The sequence below is a fragment of the Protopterus annectens genome, chromosome 10.part0 (genome assembly GCF_019279795.1).
Source record: "Protopterus annectens isolate FY-2018-M chromosome 10.part0, PAN1.0, whole genome shotgun sequence".
Lineage (NCBI taxonomy): Eukaryota > Metazoa > Chordata > Ceratodontiformes > Protopteridae > Protopterus > Protopterus annectens.
In genome coordinates this window covers 1755231154-1755246101 of record NC_056744.1, presented here as the reverse complement: position 1 = coordinate 1755246101, position 14948 = coordinate 1755231154, and the positions used below count along the sequence as shown (strand labels likewise).

Here is a 14948-nt window from a genome sequence, read left to right as displayed (position 1 = left end):
CCTTAGAAATGCTGTTGAAGTGGCAGCAGCCCTAGTGGAATGAGGCCTAATCCCAGCTGGAACCTCTTTGCCATGATGGGAATAACAAAATGCAATGCAAAAGCCAATCCACCTAGAAATAGTTTGTTTTGACACAGGCTTGCCCTGTGAACCCAAAGCAAAAGAAACAAGTAACTGCTGAGACTGCCTAAAATTCTTAGTCCTGCTCAAATAATAACGCAATTGCCTGTGTATATCTAAAGTGTGCAAAATCTTTTCCCCTTTATTCTGAGGATCTGCAAAAAACGTAGGCAAATGAATAGTTTGGTTTAAAGCCACACTAGAAACCACCTTAGGCATAAAGGAAGGATTAGTACGTAATGATACCCTGTCCTTATGGAAAATCAAAAAGGGCTCTACTGCCATAAGGGCCTGCAATTCAGACACCCTTCTTGCAGAAGTAATAGCCAACAGAAAAGCAGTCTTCCATGACAAATATTTCAATTCAGCAGTAGCTGCAGGCTCAAAAGGTTGTAGAGTAAGTTTTTCCAACACAAAATTGAGATCCCAAGCAGGAGTAGGAGCTCTACGTGGGAGTCTTATATTCTTTGCCCCTCTAAGAAACTGCTTGAACAAAGGATGCGAAAACAAAGGTGGGTCACAATCATAGTGAGCTGAAATTGCTGCAGCATGAATCTTTATGGAAGAGAAGGACAAACCTTTGTCCAATAATTCAGTAAGATATTGAAGAGCCACACTCAAATTAGGCTCTGAAATCTCCAAATTCTTTGCTGTACTCCAAAATAAAAATCTCTTCCATTTTTCTGACACTCTCCTAGTACTAGGCCTTCTAGCTTCCATAATCACATTTAAAACTTGTTGAGGAAGCTGAGACCTGCTGTGCTTCAACACAGAATATGCCAAGCTGTGAGATGAAGAGATTGAAGCTTGACATTGAGCAGATGACCGTCCTTCTGAGACAACAGATGAGGAATCAGAGGTAAAGGCCATGGAGGCTTCTTTACAAGACTCCGTAGAAGTGGGTACCAGTGTTGCCGAGGCCAATCTGGAGCTATCAAAATCATCCTTGGCCTGTCTTGTCTGACCTTTAATAATACCTTTGGAAGAAGAGGCAGAGGTGGAAAGGCATAGACATGAAGGTTTTTCCAACTGAAAGACAGAGCATCCACTTTCCAAGCTGTGTGATGAAACCCCTTTGTGCAATACTTTGGCAGCTGGTGGTTTAGTGGAGAAGCGAACAGATCTATGTCTGGAGTTCCCCATGACACTGTCAATGTCTGAAATACATGAAGATCCAGTTTCCACTCGTGGGGATCCATGATTTGTCTGCTTAACACATCTGCTAGGGAGTTCTGTGCTCCTGGCAGAAACCTTGCCTGAAGAGTTAGTTGCAGGCTTAACGCAGTCTCCCATAAAATCATTGCTTGCCTGCATAGAGGATAAGAATGTGTTCCCCCTTGCTTGTTGATGTACCACATGACAGTTGTGTTGTCTGTTAGAATCAACACCTGCCCTGGAAGAAGTAACTCCTTGAAAGCCATCAATGCAAACTGGACTGCTAACATCTCCTTCATGTTGATATGTAGATGCTGTAGTCTGGCAGGCCACTTGTCTTGTATCCACTTTCCATTCAGATGAGCTCGCCAAGCAGTGTCCGAGGCATCTGTCGTTAAAATCTGACTCGCCTCTGGCCGGGTCACAGAGAGTCCCTTGTTTAGGTGACATTCCTGAGCCCACCACAAGAATTCCTTTTGAAGGCAAGGTATTATTTGAATGACAGTGTCCAAATCCTGGCAGTGCTGTGTCCATACATTTTTGAGATACCATTGCAACTTCCTCATATGCAGTTTGGCATTGGGAAGCACCAGAATACAAGATGCCATGAACCCTAATGCTTGAAGGACTGTCCTTGCAGTCAGCACGGACTGATGAGATAGTTGATGGAAGTAAAGTGACAGACTCTTTTGTTTGTCCGGGGTTAAAAGGCCATCTGGGCTGCTGTATTCAGTCTCACACCCAGAAAGCACATGTCTTGAGAGGGTACTAGACTGGACTTTATTTCGTTCACAGAATACCCTAGGCATCTTAGCACTGCTATGACATATTCCAGATGCTGTAGAAGGTCTTCCTTTTCTTGAGCCAGAATCAGGCAGTCGTCCAAGTAAGGATAGATTTGAATGCCTTGAAGCCTGAAGTAAGCTATCACTGGAGCCAGAACCTTTGTGAATACTCTGGGCAGTAGATAAGCCAAAGGGCAATGCAGAGAACTGATAATGAAAATCTCCAGTTCGAAACCGCAGATACTTTCTGCAACTTAGCCTTATAGGCACATGAAGGTAAGCTTCCTTGAGATCCAAAGTTACCATCCAGTGATCCTTGCCCAGCAGAGGTAACAGTTGTTGTAACGTCAACATCTTGAACTTGGGAATGTCCAGATAAGTGTTGAGGAGAGATAAATCCAAAATTGGTCTCCACGTGTTCCCCTTCTTTGGTACTAGGAACAGGCGAGAATAAAATCCCAAGCCCCTTTCTGATACAGGGACTGGCTGAATGGCCCCTATCTGGAGTAACTGAGAAACTTGCTTGTGAGCCTCTTTTCTTTGTGGAGGAGGAACATCTGGCATGCCTTTGAAAGGGGGCATTGTGTGGAAATAAAATCTGTAACCGTGATGAATGATATCCAGCACCCATCTGTCTTGAGTGATTAAATCCCAATTTTCCTTGAAAAGAGACAGTCTTCCTCCCAAAGGAGCTGCCAGACGAGAATCCACTGGCAGCTGAAAAGGCAGGTCATTGGGTCTGTTTACGAAAGGACTGACCCCTGCCCTCACCAGAAGTCTGAGCAGGTGAACTCTGATCTAGGCCTAAATGAACCTTGAGCCCTGCCCCTACCACGTCTAGACCTACCCCTAGACTGGGAACCATAAGCAGGATATGTCCACCCCTTAGCAGGCCAATTTCTACTAAACTTGGAGGCTGCACCTGCAAAAAATCTTTAACAGTCTGCATAGACTTAGCTTTGTCTTCCATTTTCTTTAAGACTGCTTCCACAGGCGGTCCAAACAACACATCAGACTGTAAAGGAGCATCCAAAATCCTGGTCTTAACATGCTCAGCTAAATTCTGATCCTTCAACCAGGCATGTCTGCGAAGAACAGAACTAGTAGCAGCCACCCTCGAGGAGGCCTGAACAGCATCAAAACCACACTGCAAAGAATGCTTACCCACTTGTTCAGACACATGAACCAAATCCAGCAATTCTTTACACTCAATACCTTCCGCCAAAGCATCCACCTTAGATTTCAATTGTGAAAGGAGATAATTCTGATATTTTAGCATGTGAAACTGACAATTCAAGCCCTCATGGCTAGAGTGGAAGAAGTATACACTTTCTTACCCCACCTATCCAAAGCCCTTGCCTCTTTATCAGAAGGTACAGGATTTTTAACCACAGAAGCTTTAACACCTTTAGGCCCCTGAGAAATAGTTTCTGGGTCCGCCCTAGGACTCTTAAACAAATACTTATGAGCTTCGGGCACCCTATAATACCTATCAGGCTTAACAGGAGCAGGAGGCAAGGAGTCAGGGTTCAGCGAAGCCTCTGCAAATACATCCTCCACCACATTCAACACAGGAGGAATAGCTAAGGGCCTATGCTGGGGTAAAAACAAGAATTCCCTAAGCCTTTTCCTGGAATCAGAGTAATCCTGGCCTTCCCATTTAAAGTGCTCCCTCATGGAGTGAAGAGTCTCTGAAAATGAAAAATCCTCAGGAGGAGAAGCTGTAGGAGTGGAATCATCCACATCAGAATCAGAATAAGTAGGAAACTCTTGTAAGTCTTCCACAGAAGACTCTGAAGCCTGTGAACACTGTTCAAAACTATCAAACTCCTGTTCCACCCTAGGCCTCTTATCAGGCGGGGGCATAGAACCACTAATTAGAGTAATCAAATCTTCAGCCATTTTAAGCATATGTTTCTTAGGCACAGAGCCCGAAATGCTAGGAGAAGCCCCCACAGAAGCTGAACTTGGCCTACCTCTAAAAGAAGCTTTGGCAACAGAAGGAGAGGCCCTAATTACCTTGGGAAGAGAGGGAAGAACAGTTACCTCAGAAGCCCCCTCAGCCTGGCCTACCTCCTGAGAGGGCACATCCTGTAACAATAAAGTATCCGCCGGAGACTCCATGGAGACTCCTGGCAAAACCTCTGGCTCCACTGAGCCGACTAAAGAACCGACGTCCGGGACTGCCGGTTCTTCACCCCTAGGCTTCACTGTTTTGTCCTTGCGCTTCTTAGATGAAGCGGGCGTCGGAGCATCCGACGGCATATTATAATTGCAACGCTTTCCAAACACTAACCTAGCACAATCTAGCCTCCTCTTAATAGTGCACTTGTTAAATCTAGCACAAGAGCGGCAACCAACAACGTCGTGCTCAGGCCCTAAACAAGGTATACACAATGTATGATAATCCCTATGCGGTATCTGCTTCCCACAAGAAATACAGTTATTCACTTTTTCTGACATCCGGTTAAATACTGAGGCAAGAAAAAACCAAAATGTTCCCCAACGGGGCTACTTAGCCAACTCTGTTTCGGTCTGAAACTCCGGTTTCGGAAAATCTCAGAACGCCAACCTGCACTCGCAAAATTGCTTCTGCATCGGACCATGCGGCAAAAAAGACTGAGGATATGACGTCGGTCATGCGCATTAGTACCCTGACGTACTGACGTCAGTCTAATGCGCCCTGACCGACGTCAGCCTTATACTCTGGTATTCGGGCCGACTGGGACGCGGACTATACCCAATAGTCAGGACTGCAGCAATGGAAGACGAAGAACATCTAGCTCTAGCAGCAACCGTCTACGTTATGTACACACAATATGCTGGAGAGATACAGAATAACCCACAAAACCTCACCTCCCACTGCTCTCCCCTACCACAAAGGGCCACGCACAGCACTGTTGCAAAAGTGCACATGTAAAGCAATGACCTCCAACCCTCTTGCTCAAGTCTCCATTTCTGCCTTGGGACCAAGACAAACTAGTCGGTATGCTTAAATAAATCAAAACCAAGTGGTCTCAAACAAGGGTAAGAAGAGCAATAGAAACGCAAAGCCTAATAAATTTTTAATTCCGCAAGGTTTTATCGGCTGCTCATATAATGGAAACTTTCCCCCCACTGTACAGATGGCTGTACTCTACAGTCCCAACTTACCATTGTGAGTGGGAATCGAAAAAGGTCTGCATGGCAGCGTACTTTTACAGTGATCTCTTGTGGAGTGTCACAGTCTGTTGGTGAAGTCAGAATGATGACATCATCATCAAAATCTTCATCCTGTGAGCCTTTTTTTGGTGAAATTGCTGCTCCTAGATCCTTCAACGTTTTATCCATTTCCCTATAAATATGAAGTGCATTAAATGGCTAAAAAGCAGAGACAATAAAATCTTTCACTGAACACATTAGCAAATTGGAAACTAGACACCTTTAATGCTACAGATATCCACACACACAGAAGAAAAAGTACATTTGTGTACACTTAACCATAAATGTAGATGTTAGAGTGTATTCACTGTTGCAGTCATTACATTTAGGGTAATCTGCTGGCAGGTTGCCCTCAGTCGGCCTGAATTCCCAAGTCTTGGGTCCTGCGTTGGTTGCTGTCTTCTTCCATGATGTCAGGTCATCAGGGGTATAAAACATGCAGCCGACACCATTTTCTTTAGTTTTTCTTGCCCCCAAAAAGGTAGCAAAATTACATATACATATTATATATATATATATATATATATATATATATATATATATATATATATATATAAATATATCTACACATACATACATACAAGCATCAATATAAACTTTACCTTCAACTACAAGCATACACCACATAGGTTGTAGAAGATAGAGAAGGAAAGATAAACTTCAGAATGACAGGGAGAGTAACCTGGACTGCAACAGTGAATACACTCAAACATCTACATTTATGGTAAGTGTACACAACTGTACTATGTTCTTCATGTTTCACTGTTGCAGTCATTACATTTGGGTAGAATCCCAAAGCTATGGTTGGGAGGCTGGAGCTAAACAGCATTAGGTGCGGCTATAAGGCCCTGCAGCACTGCAGTGGCAAAGCCTGCCCTGGACTTATAGTAGAGAGGTAAATGGTAATGCTTTGTAAAGGTGTGAACTGAACTCGAAGTAGCAGCCTCTAGAATGTCTTTGGTTGGTACTCCTCTGAGAAAGGCTGTTGAAGTAGCTGCAGCTCTGGTGGAAAGAGACCTAATGCCCTTGGGCATGGTGTAAGTAGCAGAAAGATGCAGTGGCTTATCCACTTTGAAATTGTCTGCTTTGAAATAGCCTTTCCTTCTGAACCTGCAGCATATTACACTAGTAATTGCTCAGTTTTTCTTAGAGCTTTAGTCCTGCTCAAATAGAATCTTCTCTGTCTGTGTACGTCCAAGGAATGCAGAATTCTCTCCCCCTTGTTCTGCGGATTTGGATAAAAAGTTGGCAGATGAATTGTTTGGTTAAGAGCCACACTGGAAACCACCTTAGGCATAAAAGTAGGATTTGTCCTCAGAGACACCCTGCCTGGGTAAAATAGGATAAAAGGCTCTACAGCCATGAGGGCCTGTAGCTCTGAAACTCTTCTTGCTGAAGTAATTGCTAGTAGCAGAGCTGTTTTCCATGATAAGAACTGTAGATCAGTGGCAGCAGCTGGTTCAAATGAAGGCAGGGTGAGCTTTTCCAACACATAATTGAGGTCCCATGCAGGTAATGGTGATCTTCTAGGAGGCCTTACATTTTTGGCTACTATAAGATACTGCTTTAGTAAAGGATGAGAAAAGATTGGTGGCTCTGTATTGTATTGAGCCGAAATGGCAGAGGCATGGATTTTGATTGATGAGAAAGATAGGCCTTTGTCAAGCACCTCAGTTAAGTATTGCAATATCTGAGGAATATTTGGTTCTGCTGCATCAGTTCCTTGTGCTTGAATCCAAGCACAGAATCTCTTCCATTTGTCAGCATAAGATTTTCTAGTACTAGGCCTTCTGGCTTCCAAAATGACATCCATCACAGCTTTACTGAAAGGTGTTTGTATGACTACATGATTAGCCATGCTGCCAGGTTCAGAGTCTGTAGTTGACTGTGCAGGATCTGATTGTTTTGCTGGGACAGTAGTTGTGGTATTTGAGGCAAGGTCCAAGCTGGGTATTGAGCTAAGTTCCTGAGGATTGGGTACCAGTATTGGCGTGGCCAGTCCGGGGCAATTAATATAATTTTTGGCTTCTCTTGTCTGACTTTTAGGAGGACCTTGGGTAGAAGAGGCAGAGGAGGAAAAGCGTAAACTGATAGGTTTTTCCAACTGAAGGACAGGGCTTCCAATTTCCATGCTTGTCTGTGATTAAGTCCTTGTGCAGAATCTTTGCAACTGATAATTCTGAGGAGAGGCAAATGGATCTAGGTCTGGGCTCCCCCATTTCTCTCATCATGCTGAAGACTTGTGGATTTAGTTTCCACTCGTGAGGATCCATAAGGTTGCTGCTTAAATCGTCTGCCAGAGTGTTTTGTTTTCCTGGCAGGAATTGAGCTTGAAGATGTATTTGGTAGGTCAAAGCTGTGTCCCACAGTGCCATGGCTAATCTGCAAAGAGGGTATGAGTGTGTGCCCCCTTGCTTGTTTATATACCACATGACTGTGGTGTTGTCAGTCTTTATCAGTAGTTGTCCTGGATTAAGTAAGTCCTTGAAGGCTGTTGGGCATTTTGAACAGCTAGCATCTCTTTCTGGTTGATATGAAGATGCATTTGTTTTGGTGTCCATAAGCCCTGAATGCATCTTCCTGCCATGTGGGCCCCCCAGGTATAATCTGATGCGTCTGTTAAGGTTTGGTTTGCTAGGGGTAGAGTGAAGGACAGTCCCATGTTTTGGTGGCATGCCTTTGCCCACCACAGAAACTCCTGCTGCAGGCAGGGAATGAGAAAAATCATTGTTTCCAGACTGTGTGAATGTTGACTCCATAAACTTTTTAGGTACCATTGAAGTTTCCTCATATGCAGTCTTGCATATGGAATTAGCAGGATGCAGGATGCCATGAAGCCCAGAGCCTGCAGGATTTGCCTTGCAGAAGACTGGGTTTTTGTTGCCATCAGTCTGAAAGCAGTCAGTTGCCTTTGCTTGTCTGGCGTGAGGTAAGCCATCTGGGCAGTTGTATCCAAGCTTGCACCCAGTAATGTTATCTTTTGAGAGGGTACCAGCTGTGATTTCTTTTCGTTTATTGTGTACCCTAGGCATGTTAGAAGCCTTTTCACAAACGCAAGATGTTGAATAAGTGTCCTTGTTCTCTGTTTGAATGAGACAGTCGTCCAATTAAGGATATATTTGTATACTTCTTTGTCTGCAAAATGCAATTACTGGTGCCAGGCACTTTGTAAAGACCCTGGGAGCAGTAGATGAGCCAAAGGGCAGTGCAGAGAATTGGTAATGCATTAAGCCAGCCTTGAATCTGAGTTATCTTCTGCACGATTGTCTTATTCGGACATGGAGGTATGCCTCTTTTAGGTCTAAAGTCACCAGCCAAGCATTCTTGCCCAGCATGGGCAGAAGCTGCTGCAAAGTGAGCATTTTGAATTTTGGAATGTCCAGTTATGGGTTCAAAACCGATAAATCCAGTATTGGCCGCCAGGCCTTGTCCTTTCTGGGTACCAAGAACAGTCTCGAGTAAAACCCTTGTCCTTTTTCCTGTTCTGGCACTGTCTGAATGGCCCCCATATCAATGAGGGATGTAACCTGTTTGTGCCTCTGCCCACTGATTTTTTGGCAGATCTGGCCAACCATTTGCCATTTTCAGAGTGTGGAAATGGAATCTGTATCCCTGTGATACGATGTTTAGTACCCACTTGTCCTGGGTTATTAACTGCCAATTTTGAGCAAAAAGTGCTAATTTCCCCCCTATGGGTGCTGCCAAAAGAGAAGTGCTTGGTGTAGGCAGAGGGAAGTCATTGTGATTGCTTTCTGTAGGTTTGCGCTTTATCTCCTCCAGATTTGGAGGTGGAAGCGCCCCAGTGCTTTGACCTGTATGAATCTTGCACTTGGTATCTGCAACTCTTGGGGCATCTGGATTTGCCCCTTTGAGCTCTGTATGACACATGAAAGGACCAATTGTTTGTAGGCCAGTGTCTACTGAATCTTGGTGGCTGCACTTGTAATAAGTCTTTAACAGTTTGCATAGACTTAGCTTTGTCTTCCATTTCCTTTAAAACCTCTTCTGCCTTAATACCAAACAGAGAATCATGCTGTAAAGGTGCATCTAGCAATTTAGCTTGAACATGATCAGGCAAATTTTGTTCCTTTAACCAGGCATGCCTCCTAATCACAGATCCAGTAACTGCAGCCTCTAAGGAATCAAAACCACATTGCAAAGTATGCTTTCCAACTTGTTCCGCTGCATACAAGAATTCCTGCAATTCTTTATTTTCTGCACATTCTAAAATCAACATTATTTTCTGTTTCAGCAATCCCATAACATGTTGTTGGTACTTAAGCATATGAAATTGACAGTTTAAGGCCCTGACTGCCAAGGTTGCAGATGTATAAACCTTTTTTCCCCCCATCTGTCTAGTGCCCTTGAATCTCTGTCAGAGGGGGTGGGATTTTTTTGCTGTTGAGGCCTTAACTCCCTTTGGACCCTGTGAAACAAATAGTTTCAGGATCAGCAGCAAGGTTTCTAAATAAAAAAAATATGTGAGTCAAGGATCAGCAGCAAGGTTTCTAAATAAAAATGCATGTGACTCAGGGACCCTGTAATATCTGTCAGGCTTACTGGGAGCCAGAGGTAAGGAATCAGGGGTCAAGCCGGACTCCGAAAACACATCATCCACAATGTCTAAAACAGGGGGAAATGGCTAAAGGCTTGTGCTGAGGGAGAAGGAAATCCCTGAGCCTCTTTTTTGATTCTGAGAAGTCTTGACTCTTCCAGTGAAAATGCTCCCTCAAAGTATGCAAGGTTTCTCCAAATGAATAATCCTCAGGAGGAGATGCAGAAGGAATAGACTCCTCAGCAACAGTATCCTCATAGGGAGGTATAGATAATTCCTGATCAGAAGAGGAATCAGAAGAAATAGAAACCTGATCTGAAGACTGATAATCAGTGTCTTGCCTTGGAGGGGAATGGGTACACCTGATCAAGGTAGTAAGGTTTTCTGCCATTTTGATCATCTGTTTTTTTAGGCATAGAGGCCTGTGCACGTGGCTCATGTGTCGGTTTTTTAGTTTTAGAAGTTGCTTTTGTCTCTGGTTTTGCAGCTTGTCATCTGTTTGATATACAAATGTTGAGGTCTGAATACACCTTCAGAAGCCAGTGCCTGCTCAGCAGCTCCAGACCAATCCGAGGGAGATGCATCCATCGGTCCAATACCTCGAGTATCTTGCGGCATGCCGGACCCCACATGGGTGTCGGTAGAGGCCTGCAACTCGAAGAGTAGGTATCAGGGGCTGCGAAAGCGCCCGTACCAGCAAACCGGAGACTGGCTTAGAAGAAGCTTAGTCGTCGGTTTTGGTTAAATCTGTTTCCAAAATACTTTGATGCAAAAATATACCGATGCTTAATAGGACGTTGGTTAAATTTAGCACAAAACCGACAGCCAGGCACGTTGTGAACAGGGCCCAGGCAAGAAATACAGTATAAATGGAAATCCTTATGAGGTATTTGCTTCCCACAAGTAATACAATTACTAACTTTCTGACATCGGTAAAAAGCAAGAAAAAAAGTTTCCCCAATGGGGTAGTTAGCTTTAGTGAAGACTTCAGTTCTGACTCAAATATTTCAGTAGTCGGCTGACCAGCACTTGCGAAATGCTTCTGCTTTGGGCACCGAGCGGCAAGAAAGACTAAAGAAAATGGCGTCGGCTGCATGTTTTATACCCCTGACGACCTGACGTCATGGAAGAGGAGACGGCAACCAATGCAGGACCCAAGACTTTGGAATTCAGGCCGACTGAGGGCAACCTGCCAGCAGATTACCCAAATGTAATGACTGAAACAGTGAAACAGGAAGAACATCTACTGCAAGCACAGTGGGACAGTTCTAAGTTGAATTTACTTAAACTACCTCAGCACAAAAAAAACCCCATCTAGACAAAAGTTGTAAATTCTTGTAAAATGCTCAGATTAAAGTAACAATGTGAACTGGTAGAATACAAGAACTGCACGCCAGAGTTCAGTCACCAAACTTCCACTGGGAAATGTGTACAGACTTTCTACACAGCCATGTCCAAAACACTTAGAATTATCACAAAGGGAAACAAAAACAATACTTGGAATTAAGACCGCAAAAGAACAAAAAATACACTTTGAATAAAGATTTTAGGCTTAAGTGGTAAGAGCATCAGTGTGCCCAGTGGACAGTTTCTTCAGCCCAAGAACACATCACAAGCTACAAAAAGGCCTATGGAGCCAAACAACTCTCACACAAACGTACAAAAACACGCACAGGTGCGCACACACAGGCAAGCACGCGCGCACACACACACACACACACACACACACACACACACACACACACAAACGAGCACACACAAAAACACATGCGCACACACAAACACATGCGCACACACAGGCACATGCGCACACACAGGCACATGCGCACACACAGGCACATGTGCACACACAAGCACATGTGCACACACAAGCACATGTGCACACCGAACCGCACAGACACGCAACAGCGCACACACAAAATGTATTAGCAAATCCAGAACCATTACATGTCAACACTAAATCTGCAAAGACTGCCCATTTTGTTAAACGTGCAGTAAAGCACTTTTTTGCAGAAGGGAAAGCACCCCCCAATACTTCCAACTCCAAGGTTGCATAAAAGTGGTAAAAAGGGAGAAAACTCCACAAACTCTCCACCAGAACCAAATGGCTGTCTACCAAGCTCAAACATCTTCTCACTCTAAGAGATGTGTTGCACAAATGGAAGCAAATCCATACAGCTGACCAATGCACCTCTTTTACAGCCTTGTGTAACCCAGCAAAACACTGCATCCAAAGACACAAAACAAATATTCAAACAAAGAAACAAAATACTTTCTTACACTGCCCCATATACTTTTGGGAAGAAGTTAACCTCTTACAGGCAGAAAACTTTCTCATGACATCCTCTCTACAAACACCATTCAATGCGGTATAACAAAACATCTTTAAAGGAAATTTTCTGGAGAAAGTTAATAATCTCCCTTCAATAAACTACACAGCTCCAACAGATTATTCATCTCCCACCCCATCGTTCATCCCCCTCATCAACTTCAAATGCATACATCCCAAAATCGTCTATTCTACTTGAAAATTCTCCCACAGATACCCCTCCTAGATCGGACAACATTAACTCCTGGTTCATAGATCACTGCAGAGATAATCTGAAGTATTCCCATCACTCACGTGTATAATCTGTCTCATACAAAACATCATGCCACAGTTTTGAAAAATCAGCCCAAAAGATACCACTCACTTCTGTCCAATTTTTATTTTCCCAACTCTGAGCAAACTTAGTCACACTCTCTCTATTCATATACACACGTGTGTGTGTGTGTGTGTGTGTGTGTGTGTGTAAATATATATATAAATAAATCTAGACACAGATATATCAAATCTATATATCTCATATGTATATACATATACATACATACATATATATATATATATATATATATATATATATATATATATATATATATATATATATATATATATAACCAAACACCAAACTCCTTTACAGGAACAGCACCAACTGGTAAAATTGAAGAAGTAAGATATCCAGGTGTCAAACAATCAATTGATTATAAAATTGCTGATACAATCTAATAGTATTAATTATTGTTATATCTATTGTATCTTAACTCATCTTTTGTTCATGTTAGTATTAAATGCATATCCACAAATAAACCTTAAATATTTATATAATTGTGCTTAAATTATACTTAAAAATCATACATTTTAAAAATCATGAATTTTAAAACCATATTATACAGTGTATATACCATGCTTTGTGATGATAATAAATTCAATTGTTACTAAGCCTCCAAGTAGTTTCATTCAACAATTGGCAAATTGCTCCACATATACAGCACAAAAATATACATATACAAATACTTAGTATGTTAATAATTAATCCATTTTGTATAAGTAATATAGCATTTTGTATGTCTGCAAGTTAGTTATACTGCAAGCCACTTCTGACAAAAACATACTATGAAATATTTACAAAATGTGTATGTGTATGTATTCATCTAATCTTACCTGCCAAAGTAGTTCTTTGAACTCTAATGATGTTTCCCAATCACCTCCTCTGGGGTTAATATTTACCTGTTCTAATATCATAAACTCTATCTTCATTCTTTCACATACTAAGGAGTGTTTATAGAAGGCATTTGTTTCTTTACTTCTGCTAATGTCGTAAAGGTGTTCGTATATCCGTTTTGCAAGTGTTCTCTCTGTCTTTCCAATGTAAAAACTTTGACAACACTGACATAAACCAAGATAGACTACTCCTTTGGCTTTGCAATTGAAGTACCCAGGGGATTTTATGTATGTTTTCCTTGACTTCAGATAGAACCCTTTTTTTATTCATAATATAAGGGCACTGTTTGCAACTATTGCATTTGAATGTCCCAATCCTTTGGGTCGTTTCACCTTGCCTTACATCTATATTTGTTTCTAGTAATTCCTTCAAGTTTCTGTTACGCCTTCTAATAAACTGTGGTTTACCCCCAAGCAGTTTTTTATATTCTTCATTCATGATAGGAGGTGACTGGGAAACATCATTAGAGTTCAAAGAACTACGTTGGCAGGTAAGATTAGATGCGGCCAAAACCCCAGGTCTAAATGGAGCTATTAGCATTGGTAGCCTGTTAAAAATTAGAAGAGCCAAGTTATAACACAATAAAATGCAATAAATATAACACACCATAAAATTATTATTATAATATTAAAAAATGGTCAACACTTAAGGAAAAACCACAAAGGTTGGGTCCATGGCCGCATCAGGGGTAGTGAAACACGGGGTTGACCAGGATGATCACAACCATAGCCTGATATAGCATAGTGGTAAAGTGTGGCAAATGAATATGTCCACCTTTGTGGGATAGAAAAAATGAAGAAGGTGTAGATATATATACACTTCCACTAGGGTCTGGGTACATACACATACACATTTTGTAAATATTTCATAGTATGTTTTTGTCAGAAGTGGCTTGCAGTATAACTAACTTGCAGACATACAAAATGCTATATTACTTATACAAAATGGATTAATTATTAACATACTAAGTATTTGTATATGTATATTTTTGTGCTGTATATGTGGAGCAATTTGCCAATTGTTGAATGAAACTACTTGGAGGCTTAGTAACAATTGAATTTATTATCATCACAAAGCATGGTATATACACTGTATAATATGGTTTTTAAAATTCATGATTTTTAAAATGTATGATTTTTAACGGAATTTTTTAAGTATAATTTAAGCACAATTATATAAATATTTAAGGTTTATTTGTGGATATGCATTTAATACTAACATGAACAAAAGATGAGTTAAGATACAATAGATATAACAATAATTAATACTATTAGATTGTATCAGTACAAAAAATGACCCTTTTGCTTTAAATGCAATGCAATTTTATAATCAATTGATTACTAATTAAGTCATTAAGTAGGGGAAAAAACAGTATAAAAGAATCTACTGGAAATGAATTAAATGTCTTGATAAAGCCTGGGAGGGCCCGGGTGAAAGCGCTTGACGAGATATTGGATTTATTGTATGTTTTTAACGCTTTTACTGGTGAAGCTGAAAATAAAAGTTTTGTTTCTGCACTTTGGTTTGACACCTGGATATCTTACTTCTTCAATATATATATATATATATATATATATATATATATATATA

At 41.6% G+C, this 14948-nt stretch overlaps 1 protein-coding gene across 2 annotated transcripts in view; it reads right to left on the bottom strand.

The window, feature by feature from the left end:
* Nucleotides 1-14948, bottom strand: part of LOC122813979 (nuclear factor of activated T cells 2 interacting protein) — a 270404-nt gene that overhangs the window by 95375 nt on the left and 160081 nt on the right. For both annotated transcript variants that reach the window (XM_044086542.1, XM_044086543.1), the window contains exon 6: nucleotides 5214-5394. In XM_044086542.1, coding sequence (XP_043942477.1) covers nucleotides 5214-5394 — 181 coding nt within the window. The remainder of the gene's footprint in view (nucleotides 1-5213; nucleotides 5395-14948) is intronic.